At 36.2% G+C, this 25,966-nt stretch overlaps 1 protein-coding gene across 1 annotated transcript in view; it reads left to right on the forward strand.

Moving 5' to 3' along the window:
* Positions 1-4,042: 4,042 nt before the first annotated feature.
* The window catches only part of rasgef1ba (RasGEF domain family, member 1Ba), a 63,690-nt gene continuing 41,766 nt past the window's right edge, over positions 4,043-25,966 (forward strand). The window contains exons 1-3 of the mRNA XM_042724537.1: positions 4,043-4,353; positions 17,385-17,432; positions 24,646-24,696. Of these exons, the coding sequence (XP_042580471.1) occupies positions 4,285-4,353; positions 17,385-17,432; positions 24,646-24,696 (168 nt within the window). The 5' untranslated portion in view covers positions 4,043-4,284. The remainder of the gene's footprint in view (positions 4,354-17,384; positions 17,433-24,645; positions 24,697-25,966) is intronic.

A 25,966-nucleotide genomic window follows, 5' to 3' on the forward strand; every position in this document is an offset into this window, starting at 1 on the left:
TGTGAGGGATGAGAGAGTGAGAGAGAAAGCCGGAAAGAGAAGGATGACTGAGTTTATCTCTACAATCTCCCACATGACAGGTTTTTACTGTGAAAGTGAAACCCTTCAATATTTCCTTTCATCTTTTTTTTAACCCTCTTGAACTCGTCCCTTAAGAGATTTTATAGCAGGGGGTCAGTCTGTGTACTGTGAGACATGATATCCTGCACGCTACAGCTGTGAGACCATATGGAGCATCTTCAGGGCACAACATGGAATCTGTCTAAAACCCCTTTATTAAAATCGCTGCACGCTTTGGAGCTCATGTACACTTTGTCTTCTTATCAGCTGCAGTGTTTGGCATTCTGGATGGCCATTTCAGTCAAGCAACCTGAAATTAGGCTTAAAATGTTGAGTGGTTTAGTCAATGTGTATGCATATTTATCTGTGTAATTAGTCAGCAGCAGCCGGTTGAACAGCAGGCCACCTGCACATGAAAAGCAGAGGCACACCTGTCTCTACAGGGCCTGTTCCCTCCAATGAGACCCACTCCATGACACTGGAGACCTCGCAGACAGGACACACACACACAAATGAAAATGAAAGACAATTATTTTTAAAAAATGATTGTATTGTTATTTTTCTCATCTTATGTTTTTAGTTCAGTATGTATTTAGGTTTTTAAAATGGGGTTCACAAACCACAAGGGTATCATGAGGGTGGATTGTGATTGAAATGGAAATATTTGATTAAATGTAGCAATTAAAAAGTACTACTACTACTACTAATAAATATACTGTAAACACCAAAAGTCATTATATTTTGAAAGGTTATCTTACAATCTTAATTTAAAATATCTGTCAAAATGTACTGTAAAAACTATTTTTCGATTGGAAATAAAGTTTATTGAAATATGTTTTACAAGAAAATATTATTTCAGTATTTCTACTTTAGAATTTCACTTGTAATTTAATGTTTTATATATATATATATGTTTATCATGTGTGTGTGTGTGTGTGTGTGTGTGTGTGTGTGCAATGATCAATTACTGTATATTATACAAAAATATTTGACTACAGAACAGTGCTATTGACCAATAAAAATTTAAGCTGTATTACAGAGAGCCGTTTATTAAACATTATAAATATTGCACAAAGATTTAAAAAAAAAAAAAAAAAAACAGTGTAATTGAAGTTCTGAAGAACTGTGTGTGTTTCTAAGGAACAGTGAATTCTTGGTATTATCACAGTCAGTGTCATAAAGCAAATGCAGTATTACCATGGAGACCTATTTCAGCTGCTTGGATACCAGAGAATTTAAAGCTAAGTACATGACAGAGCTGTCTGACAGCGAGTTGGGTGCCTACCTATCACACCACACACTAAAAAACATTCACACATCCACAGAATACATAATTTGTCAAATCCAACAGTCACAAAAGTGTTTCTACAGCCTTAGTGTTAATTATGTCATTTTCAATATCGGAACATAGAGCATATGACTGATAGCTGTTCAATAACAGACTGACAGGATGTCCTCACAGGTTTATAGAATATTAAACCTTAATCCCTAAAACACAAGTGAAAGGGAATTTAAACTCCTCTTTTTTTCATCAAGCCACACATGCCCATCTAAAAAAAAAAACTTTGGTCCTGAAAGGTCACTGCAAACAGATGGGACCCTGTTCATAGGGTATAAGAGTGAATGAAGGATTAGTAGGCATTAGATACCCCAGATCCCTTTACTAAGAGATTTTTTTTTCTTTCACTAAAACCCATTCTCAAATCATGCTGGGGAACATGATTTAACACAAAGTTCCTACAGCTCGAGTGCTGCTGTCTACTAAACTAAATGTAATAGAAATCATCCTTGTGCCAGATATACCCTGTAAAGTGAAGGTTTGTTCAGAGGTGCAGTAGCTCCAGTCGTACGATACTTGATGCTGAATGTCTGACAGCGATGGCAAAACACAGTTTGCATCAAATGTGCCTAATCACATCCCGCCAGCACTGTCACTGTCACACACCTGCTTATGACCACCCACTGCCCATGTGAGCTTGGACCTGGGCAACGATTTAATTTGTGATTCTCAGTCACATTTGATAAACATTAAAGTGTGAATTATGATTTCATGCCAGGGACAGACTGCGAGTCTCTTTATCCTGCTGTTCTGTTTGCATTATGTATGTTTACCAGTCCATCATCAGTCTTTGTTAAAAAGCTCTGGACACTTTTGGGAACACATTTGATTTTAACAGTAGGATTTTCACTGTGGGTTTTTACACATTCAGGTCATCTCCAGGACATGAGGAAAGAGGATCTCCAGAGACTCTAGTCACTCAAGCCATGGACTGCTCTCGCTGCTTCCATCAGGCTTCAGGTCCCGCATCAGCAGGCTGTTGAATTACAACATCAAATAGCATTATATCTGAATGCAAGCCAACATCTCGGCACTGCACTGCATTCAAATGGTCATACTCCACTGTATAAATAATGCTATTTATTACTCTCTCATGTCATTCCAAACATCTGTGACTATCTTTCTTTCATTCAACACAAAAAGATTTTAATGATGTATTTGCAGTGCTGGGTAGTAAGTGAGTACATGTAATCTGGGTTACGTAATCAGATTCCAAAAATGTAGTTCTTGAAATTAAAGTATATTACAATTTAAAATGCTTATAATCAGATTATAGTTACTTTTTTAAAAGATTACATGATTACATATTATTCACACAGTGGCAATAAATTATGCATAATTTACTGATTCTGGAAGTCTAGGACAAAAAAATTTAAAACCTGGAAGATTTTTTATGTTTATTAATGTGTGTTTAATACAGGGATTCCCAAACATTTTTGTCAGTGTTTGTTGAAATATCACAGAAGTATTTAATATTTCAATAATTTAACAACACATTTGCAGGTTTACAGTTATCTGATGTTGGTTAATGGTCAGACTGACATCCAGGTAAACAAATACAATAGTGTTCAAGTGTTTAGTGTTCAAGTGTTTAAATTGCTTTTATTTTACATTTTTATGACTGAGTTAATTATTAGGTTTTTATCAACTATTCACTCTCTATCAACTCACTATGTAATGTTAATACATTTTATAATGTTGTCATCAAACCCTGGAATATATTTTCTTTCATTTGCTTTGTATATCAATATGGAACATTTAATGGTACGTTCAAAACAAGTTTGATAAAAAAAGCAATCTAAAAGTATAGAAAAGTAGTCAGATAACATTACCTAAAATGAGTAACCTAGATTACTACTATTAGTTAATAACTACAGTTTTCATCATGTAATCTGTAATCAGTAATGGACTGCAATTTGTAAGTAATCTACTGCCCAGCTCTGACTATTTGCCATTTCCCTTGCAGTCAGAATTATTGGGAATTAGAGTATTCAAACTTCGAAATTCACACAAAAGCAATATTAGCCATATAATAAAAGTAGTCTATATGACTTGTAGTCTGCTTTGTACGAGAAACAGGCTAAAATATAAGTGATAATGACTAATAATTTCCCCATCCAGTGAGTTGTTAACCGTTGTTTATGATGAGTTGAACCAATTTTTAAACGAATCGTTCAGATCTTTTCTCGTATAGCCAACAGATCAACTGATTCACTGTAAACAATCGACTCAAAAGAACGATGCCTAGGCCAGGGAAAATCTCTCCTCAATCAGAATAAAAAATGTGGACTCAGTGACTCCAAAAATGACACTAATTAAACCAAAAACTAATTTGCATGCAATATAGCCAGCAATGCATAATCCTATATTTTCTAACTTCGGTTTCAACAGGTTTATTTCATTTGTGTGCTGTTCTCATAAGCCGAGTAGTGCACTCTGGAGGGCTAAGGGGTTCATGGCGTGCAAGTTTGATTCTTAGATATGATAACAGGCCAAAAACTTATTTGAGATCCCTGAAAGAGCTAGGCAACCTGTCGGAGCTTTACATCTGTGTCTGTCTGGCGTCCCCTCAGCTATTCCTCCCTCCCCTGCACAAGGATTACAAGTGGCTTTCAATGAGCTCGACTCCACTGCGCTCGCGAGCCGCTGTACGCAGACACGCGCTCTTGACTAGACAAAGACAATGAGCTGTCACACCTTTAAAATGAATCCTATTTGTTCGGAGTAATAGAAATGCTGAAAGGAAAGTCCAAGCAGCGAAAAATCGGTCTGCTGTGCTGTAGGAAACCGCTGCTGGAACAAGACTACCTGTGGGCTCTGTAGTGAGGATAACAAGAGCCAGTGGCGTTTTCAATCTACCGGCGAAACACACAACACACATTTATATGGCAAAGTTCCTCGCCGAGCTGCTGGGATGTACACTGCCCGAGAAAGGAGCATCTCCGATGTTCGAGGTAAGATTAAAGTCTGTTTGTTTCATGTCACGTTTCATTACCTGATATCTTCAAGGTGATATATTACAGTGATTTGTATTGTTTACTTTAAAGCACCGTTTAATTAAAGCACCGCTTGTAGTCATTTGATTGTTTAAGCTATTAAAGCGATGCTCAGTTATTGGAGGCAGATTGGTACCTTCACAGCAGTTGTGATTCTGCCACACAATGGGTGGCCACCTGAGCACTGAAATGATGGTTAAAGCTAATAAAATATGTCATTTTTACATACACAAATACTACATAAGATGATGACAATTTTGATGTATAAAATAATGGGTTCAGATGGACATGAAAGCTAAATCTTCAAATGTTGATGGAAAGGAATCAGCCTTGATGTCCTTAAGAAGCTTTTACAGTATGTATTTAGGTCAGTGTGTCAGGGGAAATTCACCTGAAATACTAAATTCACTGCAAATTGTGCTGCTAAGTGAACTAATATGAAACCTGCATAAATCAGTCTGATTCATTTCATTACAGGTATGCTTTGCAATGCCCTTCTTCAACTGGGCAGTAAATGCATCATGAATTTAAGTGCATCAATTTTGTATCCTGTCTTTGGTAAAGCATCACACATTTGTGCATCTTTTAAGGGTGACATATTGACTTTCTCATGAAAATATGTTTGTTTGGATGATGTGTTCATTATGTCAGCTGCTGCTTGGCTTAATTTACTTTATAGTCCCCCAGATCAAGCTATTTCAAATCAGTGTGTGTGTGAGCATCAGCTGAATCCATGCTTTTCAATTATCTATTAATGATGGCCATAATTGGTCTGTAACGGCAGACATAGTGAGTGAAGAACAACTGCAGCACAGTGGTGTTGAGGGATTAGCGCCCAGGCTGTTATATTAGAGAATATATTCTGATTGGATCTGCACAAAGCCATCAGATCTGCCTTTGCCTCTAATCTCATGAGTGCACATGCCTTTCTTCCCCTGTGTTACTGTGTGTATATTTGAAATGCTCTGTGTCTGTTGTCCTGTTGTTTTGCATGTATCTTAACTGAGCTTTTACCTTTCAAACATTTGATTAGGGTACATTGTAAGAATAATAGAGTTGTTTTCGATTTCAGGTTTAGGTCTGTTGAGTGCAGTTTGTTTCTGTTTTGGCTATAGGTGTTTTGGTTAGTTAGGGTTAGAGCACTGCTTCTCAACCAGGGTGCCGGGGCCCACTGGGGGGCTTCCAAGCATCCAAGGGGACACAGGATGATTTTACAGTCATTTAATTATATATAATTTTAAATAATTGGAACGTAATTAAAAACATACTGAATCAGAATCTTGAATGTTAAAAATATAAACACTCCCCGTTTCTTTCAATAAAAAAAGTTTAAAAACAAGCAGTGCTGACAATTACAGCACGAGATCTTGAGAAAATATCAAATAATGTGTTGGCAAACACAGCTCTACGTAAAAACTAAACGATAATTATGGCTCAGAAGACAACACAATGCTGTGCAGTCCCAAGTTGTGGAAAAACACAGTCTTTGCATTGCCTTTCTTCTGATCCAAACATTAGAAAAGAGTGGATGAACTTTATTTTTAAGGAAGTTCCAGATGCCATCTGAAAGAACTTGGTCCTTTGTTCACTTAATTTTACAGCGGATTCGTTTACAAACAAGGCACAGTTCGATGCAGGATTTTCAGAGAGATTGAAAATAAAAGATGATGCTGTGCTGACTAAATTGGATCCGATGTCGCACCACACAAGTGTGAGTAACTGTTTTTATTATGTGGTCACTATTGCTGTGTCTGTTATTACAGATCGTTCAATATTTATGCATTTTTAACTTATATCACAGCAGCGTCCATGTAGAAAGAATGTAGGCTGTCAAACATGCACAACTGTTGGCCAATCACACCAATGGGTGTTTACTTCCAAATCTACAATCTGCAACACTTATTCAAATGGAGCGTTCTGATGAGGGGGGTCAAAACAGGACAGAAAATAGCCTATTACCTCCAAATTATGTTTTTTTTTTAAATGTAAAAATCTTGATAACATTAAAAGTGGACCACAGAGAACTGTTCAAAATAATAAAAAAGGCAGTTCATGACCCTTGTAAAGTTTGCATGGTTTGTTGATTGTGTTTGTTTGTAGCTTACTTGGGTTCAGTTTTGTTAGTTTTAGGTTCAGTAAAGGAGTTGTCGCTGGTCAGATTGCTGTGGTGTGGATGGTGTAGGTGTTGAATGTTGAGTTGGCTCAGATCTGGTCCTCATTAGTGTCCTGTGGTCACTTGTTTGACACTCAGCATGAAATTGAGTCAGGCAAGGTGACCATGTGTGCACACACACCCACACATTACCCCCTACATACACAGGCTGCTTGAATATAAAAATGATATTTACCTGCAGTCTAAACCTTATACCTGCAGGCATCCAAACCAAATTTTGATGCATTCATAGCATATTTTAATCAGTTTGAATCAATTTTCATAGGATTTAAGCCCTTTTCAGGATTTTTATTTTCTGAATTAAACTTATTAAACTAATTTTGTTGGAATCAAGCATTTAGATTAATCAGTTCAGTTCTCTGTATCTAAATGTTGTTCAAGGATTTATAAGGATTTCAGTGGGTAATAGTGTTGTCCTATGTCTGATCTAGCAAAGGGCATCATATAAGTCATCTTTTAAACATCTTCCAACTGTTTGAAAGATGTGTAGAGTATAATAGCAGCACCCAAACAAATATGTCAACTTCATAAATGGATTTTGAAATATGGAGGGATGAGAAAAGTCCCATCCTGAGAGGAGTTTTCATTCAGAGGGCATATGCTCTCAGCTTCACTCCTAATCAGAACCATGTCAGGTTGTCAGTGTTCTCGACAGGCCATTTCAGAGTGGACAACTGAAGTGCTGCCAGCCAAAACCGAATCCATTTCTTCCCTTAAACTGACAATTGCAAAATAATTGACTTGGCTTGTGTGAGATTTATGCAGCAATCTCTTTCATTTTCTCTGAAATGTTGCAGTTTTCTCTAAATCTAAAGCTGTTATATTGGTTTAAACACACTTTATGATCATTTTTGGTTCTCTCAATGCACCTCATTCATTCATTCATTCATTCTAAGCTAAAAGACAATTTTACTATTAATATAGATTTTTTTACATATACATAGTACATATTCATAGTGATAACAATTTTAGCATGCATAATCAAAGCATAGTATTTAAGTGTAGTGCAGAGATGAACTTTTATGTAGAAATTGTCACTTTCACTTTCACAGACTTTTATATTAAATGACCTGCCCATCCTTAGCCATCTTCAAGAATCAGCAAAAAACACATCTCTTCCATCTTTATTTGACACTCTAACTTTAGCATTCTCTATTCTAATTCTATTCTTTAAAAAAAGTAATAAAAAACATGCTCCATTTAGACTTGCACCCATGCATTTATTTTCTCATTTACTAATTTCTTGTTTTCTTAAAAGTAACACTAGCTTCTCAGTTCTTTTTGTATTTTAATCTATTTATTTACAAGAGCAACAACAACAACAACAAAAAAAACACTGCAAAAATGCTTTTCTTACTTAGATTTTTGTCTTGTTTCCAGCCAAAATATCTAAAAATACCTTGAATCAAGAAGGATTTTCTAGACAAGTAAAAATTATTGTCTTGTTTTCAGAAAAAAACATATCAAAATTAAGTGAGTTTCTGTTTGAAACTAGATGATTATGCTTACCCCATTGGCAGATTATTTTGCTTTTTCTAAGCAAAAACTTAATTTTGACTTTTTTTTCTGAAAACAAGACAATAATTTTTACTTGTCTAGAAAATCCTTCTTGATTTAAGAATTTGAGATATTTTGGCTGGAAACAAGAAAACAGACAGAAAAGAATAGAGCCAGCTAGTGTTATAACACTAGTGACTGGTCTATAACACTAGCTGGCTCTATTCTTTTCTATCTGTTTTCTTTTTATTTATTATATAATAATAATAAAAAAAAACCTTGCTACATGTACTGCGTAAAGCTAACTGAGACTTGCATATCATTGCTCTTTTGTTGATTTTGATTGCTTCCATTGCCCTCATTTGTAAGTCACTTTGGATAAAAGTGTCTGCTAAATGACTAAATGTAATGTAATGTAAATTATTTAGTTTTTTAATTCCATTTTTTCCTTCAGAACATTTTGGATGACCATTTCTTTTTCTCCTAATGCTTCCACTGTGAGGCAGTGTTTAGAGAGATGTTCTCAAATGTGAGAACCAATGTTTGGAATACAGATTTTTGTTTGTGTGCATTTTTTTGTTGTTTTAATGCCGTAATCTGCTTAATTTGTTAGTTTCATGAATACGTTTCTAAAAGAAATGTGCTTCTTTATCTTAGCTTGGTTAGTTAATGAAAAATGAGAACATGTGGTCAAGACTACTTCCTTCACAAAACTTACATACAGATCTGTGTGATCAGTGCATTTATTAGATGTGAGTTCTCAAAGATGTGGAGGTCACAGACAGATCCTAACCTGCATACGCAAGCAGAAAAAAACAGCCTTGCTCAGCATATTCCAGTTGTGAGTTTCTGTATATGTTTTAGGAATTACCTCTAAACAAAAATACATTTGCAGCAAGCTAACAAGACTTCCAGACAGTGGAAGCAAGTGACCTTTAAGATATCAAACTGTTCACAAATCATCAGTAAGAAATGTCACAGACTGTTTCACAAACAGAATATTCTATTTACAGTGTTTATTGAATAAACAACTCAAGGGATTGTGAAAGATTTCATGTTTTTCTATAATGAATGTTATATACTTACATTTTGGCTTCAGTTTTCTCATGTGTTTGGTATTGGAGAGAGATTTATGCTTGTTTCACAGTCCTGTTATGTTTCCTTGTCCTTCAATCATATTTAGAATTAAAGTGCCTAATTTTTAATGGATTTTTCACAACAGGAAAGTGAAGGCCAGACTTGAAACTCTGTGCCTTTGAGCGTAGCATATCATGCTATTTGTCAGAAACATGTGAAAACATGTGCTATTTGTCAGAAACTACTCACTGTTTTATTTAAAAGATGCAGTCTGTTGGTGGAAGTTAAATTCACCAACAGTTTAATGTCCTTCAGCCTTGAATGTGCTTTCTGCAGGTAATGCAGCTGGATTGCTGAAACTAGTATTTTTATTGTTGTTGATGCACGGAAATTAAATGCAGTAAAAAACAATGTGCAAAGTAATGACTTTCATTGGCCACAGTCAGTCATGAGGTAACCACAAAACCTACATTATAGTTTATGCTGAGTAGTACAGAGTTGTGTATATTTTGTTGTTTTGGTCCTTTGGAGTAAGTGGCCTAGTAAATCATTTAGGCACAGTCAGTTTTGTTTGTATGGAGCCTGTGTGGAGCACACTAATCCTTTAATATATATAAGTATTTGCAAAATTCTCCTGGAGGCAATACAAGATCCAGAGCACAAATCCTGAATTTCTCCCAATTTGTGGCTTCATTTACAGATTTTTAGTAGCATTTGTTAGAAGCCATTTTTAATGCACATTCAAAGCTGATTTATCTATTAAGTTTTATAATGTCACCATAATTGCAATTTTGAAAGATATGCAAATCTGTTCAGACCATTCAGGTTTGTAATAATTATAATCTTGACAATATAATGGCTAATATAATGGTTTGAATTATGCTTTATCATTGTTATGTGCTTTCTATGTTGGAATGATTTCATTTTCATAAATGTATTCTCTGAGGTCTGGGTTTGTCATGCACTATGTGCAGTTATTTTCTGCTGACAGGGCTTTGAAGGCTTTATCTCTTTTTGTGCCTATTAGAGTTTTTAATTGACCTTCATTGACTCTTATCTGAGGCAATTTCCATTTTAATGACAGATTTTTGACTTGGGGGAAACAGATCCATTTTTTGGGGGGGTGTTATCGTGGCTTTTCATTTGATGACATTAGCATACTGAGAAGAGAGTGGTTTTACACAGACCATTATTGTTTAATGTGTAGTTATGGACTGTTTTCTGTTAAAATGGTGTTTTCAGCTTGACCTTGTATACTGATTATGATCAACCATCACAATTATTTCCAAAGCGACAGAAAAGTTTGTCTTTAGATGCTCTCTAATACACCTATTTCTTTTTTGTAAATGTTCTCTTTCCTCTCACAGCAAATTCATTTGAAGGATTTTTCTCTGGGAAAACAGGGAAAGCCTCAGTTTTGTTTCCACAGCATAATCTCATCAAACAGCGCTTCCCTTGGAGACCTTTTTCTCCCGATGCTGTGTGTCAATCTTTGTGTCTCGTTAGTCATGAACAAAGGCCCCGCTCAATCCACCTGCTGTTTGGAATGGGGAATCATCAGGCTCAAGGTCTCAAAAGAGAGACATGTCACTCACACATAACAAGCTAATCAGCGAAGATCTTGGCTGCGAATTACACGAAGGGATTTACAATGGGAAAGGTGCTTGCCAAAAAGATTTTTAATGAACAGTTGGGTGCCTGCATTTCGTGTCTAATGCCTCTTGTGCTTTCATAAGCAGCTGTGTTTCTAAATTATGGGAAGCTCCCTCAACCTAAATAATAAGAAGAGGCTAATTGGCACAAACCCTTGGTTAATTTGTAAAAACTCTGTATCAGTTCTCTCAAATGAGCCACAAGGGGGCTCTGTACATTTCTAAACTGTCCAAAAACCCACTCTGAAAGGTGGAGAGAAAATCATCTTCGAAAGCAAGTGTATAAAGCTAAAGCTGTCTATAGCTAAACTTCCATTTATAGTTAATTTATTTAGTAGAAATGATTTTAAAAAGCATTAGCTATAGATAACTGAGTGCATTAAAACACTTTTGCATAAAATGTTTTAGAAGTGTTTTGCCTTTTGTGCAAGTAAACATGCATATTAAGCAAGCATATAGTGAAATGGAGAGGTCTTTGATGACTAGTAATTTTTTTTAATGTAATACTTTGTATTTATAATTGGATTTTTAAAATAATATCAGCAATACAATTAAGTAAATTAAGTCTGAAAACAAAAGAACATTTGACCTTGGTTGATGTAAATTTGATTATAATTTTGTTTTAATTTTGCGTCATAATGTTTATTTGTTGAAAATTTAGCTATATCCTAAAACTTTGTTTACGTCCAGGTTTTGATAAGATTCTGAATGCCAGACTTTCTTAAACCTTGTATATTGAAGACTATGATATTCTGACCTCTGCAACCTTCAATTATACAGAATTCCATCTCTTACCCTGAGACTTTTATGTATTTGTTTTTTAAAATATGCCATAAACATAGCCGGAGGTTAGTCTTTTGTAATTATATGAACGGTCCAATACTCCAGTGAGCCTTCAAGAGCAAGACTGGGGCTATAAAACTTCATATTGGCTTTCTCTCAAGACCTTTCTCAAGATGTCAAGGTAATTTATCCTGAACTGTAAAAAAGCCCCTCTACATTATTCACTCCTTTTGTTTTATGAGGCATGTTCTGTGCATTATCTGCCCCTGAGTCTGCCTGTCACACACTGTAAGAGAGGAGCACTCACAGCTGGACAGGCCAGGGGTGAGCAGACACTGTCAGGACATCAGATGGGACCTCAGCCTGCCGTATCTCATCCCTGTGACAGCCATGCACTCCGTCACCCTGACGCTGATAAAATGGATGCCCGCTGGATGGAGCGGCTGCCTCTGTGCTTTCCACACTTTCACCAGCCTCAACAGGCTATGTTAGTCAAGGTCAGCTTTATGTAAGCACTGGTGCTCATCTGCTTCGAAAAGAAGGGAGCGAAAAGAGATGTTGCGTGATAATGTGGTAATATACCTCCTGTTTAGATAGTTGAACAGCTTTTAAGAAAATATTTATAATAATTCAGCAAATTCCAACAGAGCTCTGAAATACTCTGCATAGCTCTGTTTGACCCTGGTGAAGAAACACTTTGGTATTTGATTGTCTTCAAGTGTCTCCAAAGCAGTTGTTGCTATGAAAGCATTATTATCAACAGTTTTTCTCCTTTATATAAACTTCCAAAGTCCCTCAAGAAAGGCATATATACACTACCATTCAAAAGTTTTGGGTCAATAAGATTTTATTTTAGATATGAATACTTAAATTCAGCGATTAAACTGATCAAAAGTTACAGGAAATACTTTTATTACAAAATATAACTATTTTAAATAAATCCTGTTCTTATTATTTTTTTATTCATTAAAAAAAATCCTAAATAAATGTATCACAGTTACCACAATTATATTAAGCAGCACAATTATTTTTTAACATTGATAATAAGAAATATTTCTTGAGCACCATTCAGCATATTTAAATGATTTCTGAAGTTACATGTGACACTGAAGACTGGAGTAATGGCTGCTGGACTAAAAGTTTCAAGGTTTGGTTGGTTAGCATGACCCAGTAATGACATAATCTGGATCTAAAAGTAAAGTAGACAAATCACATACTTTTTGGACGGTCTTGTACTTAGAATCAGAATCAGAAATCAGAATCAGAAAGAGCTTTATTGCCAAGTATGCTTGCGCATACAAGGAATTTGTTTTAGTGACATAAGCTTCCAGTACACAGAGGCAACACACAGTCAAAAAAATAAAAAATAAAAACCCTTTGCAGATAAATAAGTGTATAAACAATTGTGCTATAAATGATAATGGAATTGGATTGAGTAAGATGCAGGGATGTACTAGGATGAAGGGGTAACAAATAAATATAAGGATATTGCACATTTTTATTTGTATAAGTGGGGAACATTTAACTGTTCATGAGGTAGATTGCCTGGGGGAAGAAACTGTTCTTGTGCCTGACTCTCCTGGTATTTGCGGCTCTGAAGCGCCGGCCAGATGGCAAGAGTTCAAAGATGGGGTAACTTGGATGTGAGGGATCCAGAGTGATTTTCTGAGCCCTTTTCCTCACTCTGGATGTATACAGTTCTTGAAGGGTGGGCAGGGGAGTACCAATAATCCTTTCAGCAGTCCGAACTGTTCTCTGTAGGTCTTCTGATGTCTGATTTTGTAGCTGAACCAAACCAGACAGTTATTGAAGTGCACAGGACAGACTCAATGACGGCTGAGTAGAACTGTTTCAGCAGCTCCTGTGGCAGGTTAAACTTCCTCAGCTGGCGAAGGAAGTACAACCTTTGTTGGGCCTTTTTAACAATGGAGAAACTGCCATTGAGAGGAATGGGAATGTTAATGAATAGCTCTATAATACTCTATTAAAATAATGCAATGATGCTGTATAATTAAACACTGCTCCTGAATTTAATTTTTACATTTTAAATGAGCTGCATTCATTGTCTTGAGTAACAGCCACTGAGGTAATGCTCATGCTGCATTTGATGATAAAGAGAATTTGATTGCATTAATTACAGCACTTCACTGGGTTTCTTTGCCATTTACTGTAATGATATTCTGCTCATATGTGCCCATTTGATCCTTGATGTCCTTGACATTTGTGTCATGCATGTAAATGATTTCACTTTATCTTCTCAGTCTGGGGTATGGTTTGTTTGGCACTTGGCATTAAACGGGTTAATGATGTCAGCACCCCCTCCCAACTTTACTTATTTAATGGAAATGTTAAACTCATTAGCTGAAGACTTTTATACAGCCTTCAATTTGTCTTCTATTATATTTAAATCTAATGTAATGTGTTTTCTATCTTATTGGATTAGAAAATGGCATTTTTTAAATATGGATCTGCACCACCAGATACAAAAATACTATTTATTATTATAAATATTGACAAATTGAGCATTCACAGTTAATGAATAGTTTAGTAAGACTAAAGGATTCAACTTTCATGACTATTACACGTCTATTAAATGCAGGACCTTTTTTCTACTGTTGTTACAAATAAAGCTACAAATAAGACTACAAATGACACACTTTGGATATTCGTTGTATTGCTGTTCTAGATTCACCACCATGTTTTTATTTCCTCAAATTTCTTTTTACTAGAAATGTAAACTCAGTTGTCATCTGCCACCTCCTTGGGATAGGACATGCTACTCATGGTTTATGAATATGTAATGAAGCCCATCTTCTATAAAAAGGTATTGACAGGGATACACTGCAATAATGAAAAAAAAGTTTAAAAGAGCAGTTAAAGGTTAGTTTGTATATTTATTTATTTTGCTCTTTCAGGAAATCTGCTGCCTTATGCTGTATTAGTTGGTTTTGTCAGGGCTACCCTAGTGAAAAATAAATATACTAAAATGTATTTGAAATACATTTATTTCATGCTAAGTATACTACAATTACATTTACATATTTGTGACCCTGGAGCACAAAACCAGTCATAAGTCGCACAGGTATATTTGTAGCAATAGTTTCAAAATGTCCTACTGTAAATATATCAAAACTTAATTTTTGATTAGTAATATGCATGGCTAAGAACTTAATTTTGACAACTTTAAAGGTGATTTGATTTTTGCACCGTCAGATTCCAGATATTCAAAGAGTTGTATCTCGGCCAAACATTGTCATGTAACAAACCATACATCAATGGAAAGCTTATTTAGGCCATGTCCACAAGTACACGGGTAGTTTTTCCTTCTTCTTTCCAATATAATCTCAACTGTAAAGCCATGTTGGCCAATCAGAAGCCTTAAAAAGTTTCCAGTAGGGGGAGATAATAGCGCATCCTCTGACGTCACAAGACAAAATCTCTGGTTTCGCTGTCTACACGATAACCCTGCAACCAGAGTTTTTGAAAATCTTCACCCTGGCAGGAGTTTTCAAAAAAGTTCAGTTTCAGTGACCTGGTGCTGTGTTTGCGTGTGGACAAATGGCCAAACCGCATAGAAAAAGCTGCAGTTTTGAAAATGCCCGCGTTTGTGTGGACAGGGAAAAAAATTACCGTTATGACTGATTTTGTAGTCCAGGGTCACATTTATGTAAATGTAATTGTACTGTTGGTACACTAAATTGGTATACTTAAAGTCTGCTAAATTGGCACAACTTATTTTGTACTTAATGCACTTAATCTGTGCGGAAGTAGTCCAACTAAAGATATACTGAAGTATATTTGATTGTGCTACAGTGGAACACTTTAAATATCTTGCATTTAAAGACCGATATTATTCAAAAATCATACAATCCTCATTAGTAGTGACAATAAAACACATTTTAGGCTTAATATTAAGAAGTGTTCATTGTGCACAAGCAGTACTCCAAATAAAGTTTATAATTATAATTTTTATACCAGTCTCAAGCGATGTGTTAATAAATATGTTAATGAACTATTTTTGAACTACTTTGTATGAAATGCATTTATTTTAAATATATTATATTTTTTACTAAGCTACATGTAATAGTTTTGACTTCTTTTCTTTTAAATACTGATTCCCTGCATGAAGATATCAGTCCCCTGAACCCCATCCAAGTTAGCCAAAGACCTGGAGTGCGCTCTCCCACACACACATGTGTTACCTAAAGGAGGTGTTTGGCCTCTCAGGCAGCAGTCACAATGGAGCGTGACAGAGACTCTGTAGACCAGCCCAAGAACATGCACGTAGCAGGCTGCTGTGGTAACTAGGCAACCTGTCTCCCTCATAATGAAGAACTCTTATGTGACGTGGTTTCTGTTAGCAATTGTCTATCCTCTCTCATGATTTGTGCATGGGTCTCGCTCTCAGATATTGAGTTTACTGATTAATTTACATGGCAACATCTTTCTGTTCTGTTGTGTAATTGATTTGGATCCTAATTTTGCATTTTATATCCGCCTGTCATGTAAATACATTTCAGCTCTTGTGGAAAGGTCCATCATTTTTGATGGGTTGGAGCAGGTGTTGTTTCCCCAGGCCCTGTGTTATGTCTACATCAGCTGAATAAATTCTCTGTAGAGCTGAAAAATCAACTCAGCTGTCACCTGTTTCCCGGGTAATTGCTTTGCCCACCAATAAAGGGAGCAGTGGTCTTTGGTTCAGGTCGGTGTTTAAATCTTTGGACATGAATTTAGTGAGAGTGGTATGGTGGTTTTGTGTGTGCGTGTACGAGGGGTAATTTTTGGTTCTGTGAGGAGGCATCATGATTCGATTCAGTTAAGGTATTTTTGTATGTGTTTATGCAGCTGGTGAAGTGTAGGCTCTGAGCAGTGACAGACTCAACGGCAGACTCTGTTTATGAGCCTCGTCTTTGGAAAGAAAATCCAAGCTTGTTTGCTTTCACACGTCACATTTGAAATGTGACACACAGGTTTCAAAAAGCTCAACAACAACAACAAAAAAAATCGCTCCCATGACCTATATATTTATTGCAAGAATATATATTTATTGCAATTTTAACAATTGGACTCAATTAATTTTCCTCAAAAATATAGCATTTATTTATTTGTTTGTTTGCTCTGTTATGTATATATTTAGATATTTTTAGATGAACATGGTGAGTTGATGGTTGAGTTTTTAAACTCACTTACTGGCCCAATTTGAATATTAACAAATTATTTTACAAGAACTCACACTGTATCCTGCACTCGCAGAAACAAAGGGTAAACTGCAGTTTTTTACCTAAAGCGTGCATAACTACTTAAAAAGGTACATATTAGGGGCTTTTGCACCAGAGGAACGTTTTCATAGTTCCTAGAAATATTGGCGTAGGAAATTCCTGCTTTTTTAATTGTTTGCAAAACAGGATCTTGGAACATATTTGGTTCTAAGAACTCCATTTGGAGGAACTAAATTATCTCCTAATTAGGTAGGGTCTAGTACATTTTGAAAGGGTACTGCCCCAGTGGAAGCTTTTGTTCTTATTTCTGAGAGTGTCTTTTGAATACAGCTCTAGGAACAAAATTTGCTGTCAAATTTTGCAACGTTTTCTGACAACCTTTGTGTGGTTGCCATGTTTGATTTGTATTCACAACTGTTGTGCAGTTTATAATACTGTACTTATACAAATTTCAGTCCAGATTATAATCACTGTTCTCTGAAGCATTTTTAGAGAGTGAGAAACCAAAAATCAAAGTCTTTTCAAGCTGTAGAAATGTATTTTTGTGTGTGCTAGAGCAATAAATTCTCTCTTTTCTTCCCTCCACAGTGCAGGAGTCAGCCGCACATCGGACTGAGGCATGTCACCAAACAACGGGTATGTTCTCCATCTGAGTCTCTCCTTCCCAATTCCCAATTCAGGGAATTGAAAGCATTGATTTTATTACACAAGCTGCAGTTACCCTGAGGCAGGAGACATCATTGATATTGTCCCACCACTGTTTTTTGACAGTCAAACCTAAAATACATCAAACATATATGCATACATACTGTATTGCACACCTGAATACTACTCAGAGAGAACAAATAGCAAAACTGAGCTTAAAGCTACAGTGTATGATTTCAAAATGGCTAAAATAAATCATTTTATAATAAAACATTTTCAGACAGTTATTCCGAATACATGTTGTTCAGACAATTTGTTAAAACAATTTACAATGAAGTTAAGAACAAACTGAAACGACACACTCGACAGTCCTAATTCATCAGCTTATTGGAACACCAGCTTATTGGGTGAACTATCCCTTTAAATTGGGATATGAGTATTTTAAAGTAATAGTTCACCCAAAAAGGAAAATTTTGTCATTAATTACTCACCCTCATGTCGTTCCAAACCTGTAAGACCTTCGTTCATCTTTGGAACACAAATTAAGATATTTTTGATGAAATCCGAGAGCTTTGACCCTGCATAGATCGCAACGCAACTGACACGTTAAAGGCCCAGAAAGGTAGTAAGGACATTGTTAAAATAGTCCATGTGACATCAGTGGTTCAACCATAATGTTATGAAGCTACGAAAAAAAAAATTTGTCAGCAAAGACCATTTGTTTGTATAAAAAGCAACATCTAATCATTTCTCACTTCACTCAGTGTCGTGACATCACCTGTCTAATGAAAAGTTGAAGAAGGTCTTTTTTACACCTGTGAACAGCATGAACACCACTGCACTTCATATAGCAAGCTTGTAGCCTGATCCACTGTCCGTGGCCTTTAGATAGTGCAGTAGTGACGGGGGATCATGCACAAGCTCTCCATCAAAGCCCAGAGCTCTTCCCTGTCCCCATTCACACAGGGACCTCTGTGGCCCCCACACACTCCACCATCAGCCTGGCACTGGAGGCAAGGCTTTGATCCTCGCGCACATACACAGTCACGGTCCTTCTGAAGAGAGCGTCTAGGAATGCTTAAACATGACTTTCATCTTCCCAAATTCAGATTCTCTTTCTGTCAGCATGTGCTCCACTTGTTCTCAAGGCAGCTGTGCCTAGGCTCAACCGCAGCCAGGGTCGACTGGGTTTATCTGACTCTTTGATACTATGCATTTGATGCCGTTTTTTTTTTTTTGAGGTGAGCAGCTGAGTTCAGAAAGAAAGAGTTGATGGGAATGTGGCGGTGGGATCGTGTTGCAAAAGTTTTTGATGAGGCTCACCTGACTTTTACACTTGGCTCACTGGGCCAAATTGTAATAAAAGCACTTCATTAAAAAGCGACATAAAGGGGCATTATGCAGTGATAACAACAGTTAGACCTGTGAAATCTGCCTTCAAACTTAAATTACTTATTAAGAAAAAAAAATATTCTCACAGAAGGTAAACAAGGACTGTGGCTTGGGTGTATGATACTACCATTACGGGGGTCTCATGTTTCATTGTGTGGTCTCTTTCACATCAAAAGCCTCCTTGGGCTGGGCTTGTGTTTTTCATTGCACCCTTTTCTTTATGAGCTCAACCTTTTTTTGCCAGTGGAGGATTAGCGTGACTGCTTTATGCCTATGTGATCAAAACATATTCCTCACTAATCAAGGCAAAAAGGAGCTTTTATCTAAACACCTGTGTATTTTATACTTTGACGGGACCATGAAAAAAACACTACAGGTTTGGAAACTCCTTAGGCAAAGTGGGGTTTGGACAATATTAGCATAAATCCTTGCTTTGTGATGACTTTACATTGAAAAGCGACAAACAATTTTGATGAAAACACTGCAGACAGCATTTATTTGAAATAGAAAGAAAGAGTAACAATACATTTCTGTACTGTTACTTTTGATCAATTTAATGCATCCTTGCTGAATAAAAGTGGTAATTTCTTTAACAAAAAAAATCTTACTGACACCCAGCTTTTCAGTCATACTGTATTTATTGCAGTTTTTATGTAATCAAACAGAAAATCATAATTACAGGTCTTCAGTATTATTATTTGATCAATTGTAATTGCAATCAGCATTCTGCTGAGATTGTCCAAAAACCTCACTTTGTCTAGAATGTCCAAACTTCTTGAGGGCTACAGTGGCCTGGAGTGTTTCCATTATAACCAACACATGATTGCAATACATTTCATTGGTAAATGCTAATAGCACCTACTGTAACATAATATTCAAACCACTAACACAATAACATAATTGGGAAGTACGTTTATTCAAGCAAACCTTTTAGTGGGCCAAAGACACTGATTCTATGTGAGTTCCTTTCACTTGTACATCCATATCTGCTGAAAAAAGACTATATAGCATGAAGATTTAGCACAAAGCAGTTTTTTTTTTACTTTCTTCATATTGTTAGCAAATTGCCTGCTTGGTGTGAATGCTTAATGTTTAATTCAGTGAGATTCATAAAATGCTTAGTAAATGGCACTACATTATTATTACCATGCCTGTAATATGTACAATATTCAGAGTAAAACTGCATTTTTAAGGAATGCCCAAAAAGTTGTATTTATTACTTAAATATAACACACACACACACACACACACACACAAACACACACAACTATTTATTTAGGCTATCTTTTGTTTCTTTTATTTTGTAAAAAATTACAAAATTCAGTCCATTCATGTCTAAATGATGACACATTACTCTTAACTAATAAAGAGGTCAGCAGGCATGTAAGGGCAACTATAGCAGTGCACTAGCTGTATACTAGCTGTAGCATCTTTGTCAGCACAGACAAAAGCAATACATCACTACCAAAGGTTGCTGAATGTGTAATAACTGCATTGACCTGTCATTGGCACTTTGATTGGCCTAAAAACATTAGCATGTCTGCTTTGGCGCATAAATCAGGCCTGCGCTCTGCACAAACGTGCTATGGTGAGATGCTAAAAAAGTGGAAAGGTATTGATTTTTTCCCTTCATGTCATGAGGTGATGAGGATTTAACGGACCCTCATTATGCCACCGCATGCAGTTGTTGTGTTTCACGCACAGATCTCTGCCAAGACTGTACTCCAGTTGATTAAGAATTGGATGGCCGGCTTGATTAGGTTCCACTGAGCTCCTGCTGGCCTCCGTTTTTTGTCTGCTACTGTGGCCATAGCTAAGATTAGCTACAGCAACCTGTGGAAACTGACCTGTCTGAGAATCAATGACTGAATGAAACTGTCTGCCCAATCCACCTTATTTTTCCTGTAAGAGCAGACACTGCCATTTGTAAATTATATATGCAGGGCTTCCGGTGTCATCTGCTTCCAGCTATTTTTAGCTGTACAAAACAGCTTATTTTGCTGCTTGATATTGCAAACTGGTGTGTCTTACCATATTATTTTAATGTATTATTTTAATTACGAACACAATGGTTTGTCGTTCAAACAGTTTTACCATTTACTGCACTTTGTTATTCTTCTCTCTATTTCACATCAACAGCTAATGAACAGTCAGTCTTACACATTCATAGAAAACAACTTACTTCCACATTGAAAAATAAGGTGGATACACATTATATGTTACTGCAATATATACATATCCATTATTCAACTATTGTTATGCTTTCATCTATTGTTTCCTTTCTAGCACTGTTACTTACTTCTTGTCAGCATTTAATATTTATGTACTGTAATACTTGCGTAATATTTGTGTCATGTCTGCACTGCAATTTCCTTAAGGAACCACATTTCTTTTTCCTCTTTAGAGTGTTAAACATGACAGTAAAGCTGACTTTGACTTTGAACATACATATGTTAATAAGTTATGTTCTGGCTCTCAGGAAGAACTGAGAAGATTTTTATGCTCATAAAAAATATGCCTACTTAGAAGGGATTCTAGACATATGATTTTTTTAGTTTTAGTGTTTTTTATTTGTGTGTGTGTGTGCAAATTTTGATGATGTTTATATTAGAAGAATGTTGGGTACTAACTAAGATGCTGAAGTACTCATTCATTCACACAAACCCCTTGGTGTTTTCAAGAGCAGCTGCTTGCCACTGAAGTGTGAGTTTAAGCTTACCTTTGACCCAACATAAACAGGGCTGACATTATCACACACTGGGTCATACTGAGTTAATGTAAGCAGCTGAGTCTCCTGTGCTTACTTCTTTTACTGCAGAAACACTGCTCTCTAGAAGAGGCCACACTGTCATTTTCATTTTAAGAAGGTTTGAAGTTAGGATACCAGTGGGGTTGTGATAAAGTTGAGACTATTATCCATATTTTTGTTAAGTTAGGATGCTTCTGTAATACCCTTTTCCTATCTTTAGTTAAGATATGATGCTCTTAAGAAATGTTGTTTTCTAATAGCTTTTGTCCTAAATGAGGTTCTGACTGAAATTGCCATACTTAACAGATAAGAGAGGATTGTAGAATTGAGATCTTTCTGTAACATAACGGTCTTTACTGACTCTTTTGATTCATGTATCCTTGCTGAGTAAAATCAGAATTAAGAATTAAACTCCAGGCTTTAGCACTAAGCTTCTTTGATTTTGCGTTCACATGGTTTCAGAAATATCTTCAGTTTGAGTAGCACGACTGCATTGTAAATTGACGAATGAATCCCAGAAGAGACACAACACTTCAGGATGACTAATTGACAACTTTCAGCCCTGCCAGACATCCTTCAACTGTCTGCTCTCAGACAGAGATTTATAAGTCAATGCTAAGGATTGATTCAGACCTGTCTGTCTAAAGTATAAATCTGAAATAAATGGGAGATCCATCATTTGAGAAATCTTTCTTTGACCCTTTACCCTACAGTTGGTTGTATTCACAAAGTATAAATTTCACTCGAGCTCATCAAGTTTGCTCATAATCAATCATTTATCAATCAATCATTTATTTAAAACACACAGAAGGAGCTCTTAATCAACCTGATGACTTGAATTTATGCTTTGACAGTTTAAATGGCAGTGGAAGGAGGATGATTTCATTATGCTTGTCTTGTTTGTCACTATATATGCAGAGTTAATAGTTGATTCCTGAATTATAGGGAATGCAGTTTCCTGAGATAACATGTAGGTGAGCATCTGTTTTTCACACAGACGTCAGTGTGACAGAAGAGGCAATCATCTGTGTGATTAGAGGGGTCTGATGCACCTGTGGCAGCAGCATGGATTCCCCCAGTGTTTCCATTAAAGCAGAAACCTCAGTAGACACGGTTTGGCTCCTTCAGTGCCAGGAACTGATGTTCCAGTGAGCAAACTGTGTGTGAAATGTCTGGTTCCTGGCACCTGCGGATGGTGGGTTCCTGTTCTGCCCTTCAGACCGTGTTGTTTGCATGGTTGAAGATTATGAAGATTACTGGAAAACTTGAATCTAGCCTTGGAGCAGCCCTAGACATGCTTGGCAGTTGTTGAAGCAAATACAATGTGTTAAAGCCAAGTCCCCTAAGTATTAATAACCATGGTGGCTTGAAATTAAAGTCCCTGAATGCTTTCGTTAACACTTTACAATAAGACTCAATTTGTTAACATTAGTTCATACATTAGGAATAATGAACAACATTTCTTGTTACAGAATTTATTGATCTAGGTTAATGTTATATTATTAATATACTACTTAGGCCACTATACTATATACAATACTATCTCAAAATGTAAACTATGTTATCACACATAGATAGATAGATAGATAGATTTCTATTGAATGAAGTAATGTTAACGTTGTTGTAAAGTGTTAACATTCATACTGAGCTAGACAACATGGTATTAAAAACAGGCTGTGGAACTGAAGACAGATGATAGTTAATAGACCGATGAATGATCCAGCCCTTAGATTATCCATGAGATCACATTCTTTCCAGCTGTGCCAAACTCCAAACATCCTTCCGATAAAGTCAACATGGATTACCTTTCTGACACAGCCATCTACAGTAAATGCAAGACAGGACTTGCAACTCAAGTAGTTTTACAGGGGAAGAAGAATTTTTAGTGTAGCCCATTACGATTGCAGCCATTGTATTTGTGGAATGGTTTTAATTACATGCATGACTTGCTTTGCTGCCTATTCTGTCATTTTCTCATTCTCTGCCGGAGCCACCGGGTGCTGTTATGTAGCACTGTTGTTTTGTTAATTGCTTTGGATCACTGACCAATGGACTTGCAGGGCTAGATGCTTTCTGCCATGTTGTCTCATTTGTTATTTGAAGGTCTAGACTTTAATTAGTCAAACGAGCTCCTCTTTCTTCTGTGTCTATATTACAGTCACACATTTTCCATTAATCTTGACATAGACACCTGCTCACTTGAATAATGAATTCTGCTCTTTTATTATGGTCATTTTTCCTTAGCCACAGTCATTAAATATCACTGGGGTTGTTAGACTTGAAGCGTCCTGTGTTCTAGACAACAGCCTCAGGAAACATGTTGTACCGTGGAAAATTACTCTACTGCAGTAACACTAGATCAGTAAAGCTAATAAATCAGTTTGATTTATTAAATATTTTCTCATAGGTTGATGTTGGGCATAATGATTGCTTAATGGTTCAATAAAGCTGATAAAACAAAGCATTCACATACTGAATGGTCAGCATCTCTCTTCCCAGTTCTAGCACTGAATCTATGCCACTTTTGCAATATTCTAAGTGTGAATATAATGACACTTTCAACGAAGCATGGGAAATGATATGGATACTAGAACAGTGTCAATAATATTGTTTGGATAAATATTGGCTGTGCAGTAAAAATACTCATGTGGTATGCAAAATATGATTAATAAATCATCATGCAAAGCTCAGTTAATGGCAAACAGTGATGAAATCGTCAACAATCTTTAAGCTTTAATATCCTAAAAAATGTCAATAAATAAGAGGATGTGAGTGTGATGGTATCGTGTTCTGTTTGCAAAGCTTTTCTAATGCTATGTTATGGGTCTGGGTGCAATTTGAGCTCTTATGTAACTTGAGTTTGCAGTAACTAACTTTGCCTAATGAGTCTAATCTAGCTTATCTGTCAGCTGTCTGAATTGCCTGTGATCATGACAACATCATGTGATATTTATACATCCTCATTTAATGTAGAAGGAAACTTAAACTTCCTCTTAACTTTCTTCATGACCTTTGTGTCAATTTTTGTGTTCCTTGATTGATTGATTTCTACTTTTTTTGCAGCCCACCATATTTGGGACACTGATTGAAAAACCGCTGGGGGATCACAATGCAGTAAGCAAATCATATTCCCTTTATTCTGAATGTTTGAAGAAGAAAATATGTAATGGATAAAATGTGGTTTTGACACATTGACACATTCCTCGGTGTGTTTGATTCTTATATTTTCAGTTCACCAATAAGCATCTGGACATTAGAAACAAAACTGCTGTTTTGCTGTCACTGATAATGTAGCTTTCCATTTACATAAATTCTTATTTCTGTAAACCCTGAAACTGTTTTTTTTTATATTTTTGCTCTAGACAAAAGTTGCCCATTTCCTTTATTGTTAGTCACCCAGTTTCAATATTCAGTATAACGCCTGAATATTTTCAACAGAAGTGATTAAATGGTCCTCTTTACGAATTTACCACATCAGATAGAGTTGATACAGAATGAGGAGGAATGCAAAGCTTGCCAAGTAGAAAATTACTTATTAAGTACTTATACAGCCAAGTGCATGAGGAAACAGACAGCTACATCTTTCATGTGGCACAAATAATCAATTTGTCTTAACAGTTTGTCATGTTGCCACTTCCTTGCCCAACAATGGTTTGTTATATTCTTTACTGATCTGTCATTTGTGTATAACTGTGAAGGACAGGAGTAGTACAGGATGCAAATAAAGAGGGCAATGTTTTCACCACTTTAGTGTGTGGTATTTAAAACTGCATTTTATTCATTTATTCAAAAATTTGCCTGCATTTTCATATCATCTATCTTTGATGAACTTAATTTAATTTATTAAAAACTTAATTTATTAATTAAGTCCTGCAAACCAGTATTTAATATTCAATTGGTTGACATTCAGTTGGGTTTATTTTTAGCTGTGCAGGGCCATGCAACAAAATAACAGTTGCTCTTTAAAGTAACTCCCTCTCAGTCCTGAGGATACTAACAGTTGGAGATCATATTGTATTCAGTAAAGTTTTGGGCAGCATGCATGCTTTCTCTGCCTAATGAAACCTAGGAGAATCCAGCTTGCCCACAGACACACAGGAGGATCAAGGCCTAATATTATGCTAACGTATGCGTGTCGAACAATGGCTTTCTCCACGGGACTGTGCACCAGAGCCAGTCGACACATGAGATCAGTGCAGAGACTTAACTCCAATGAGATGAGCTTTAAGGATTAATGCAATTACAATGTGCCAAAGCCAAATAGATTTTTTTTTGCAGTACTTTTGTTCTCTGCAAACTTATATTAGTCCGATCTCTCATCCACCTTCTCTGCTGTAACGCATGATCTGTTTGCTAAAGGGATGAAGGCAGATCATGGAAGGTT

Source organism: Cyprinus carpio, chromosome B5, assembly GCF_018340385.1.
Source record: "Cyprinus carpio isolate SPL01 chromosome B5, ASM1834038v1, whole genome shotgun sequence".
NCBI lineage: Eukaryota > Metazoa > Chordata > Actinopteri > Cypriniformes > Cyprinidae > Cyprinus > Cyprinus carpio.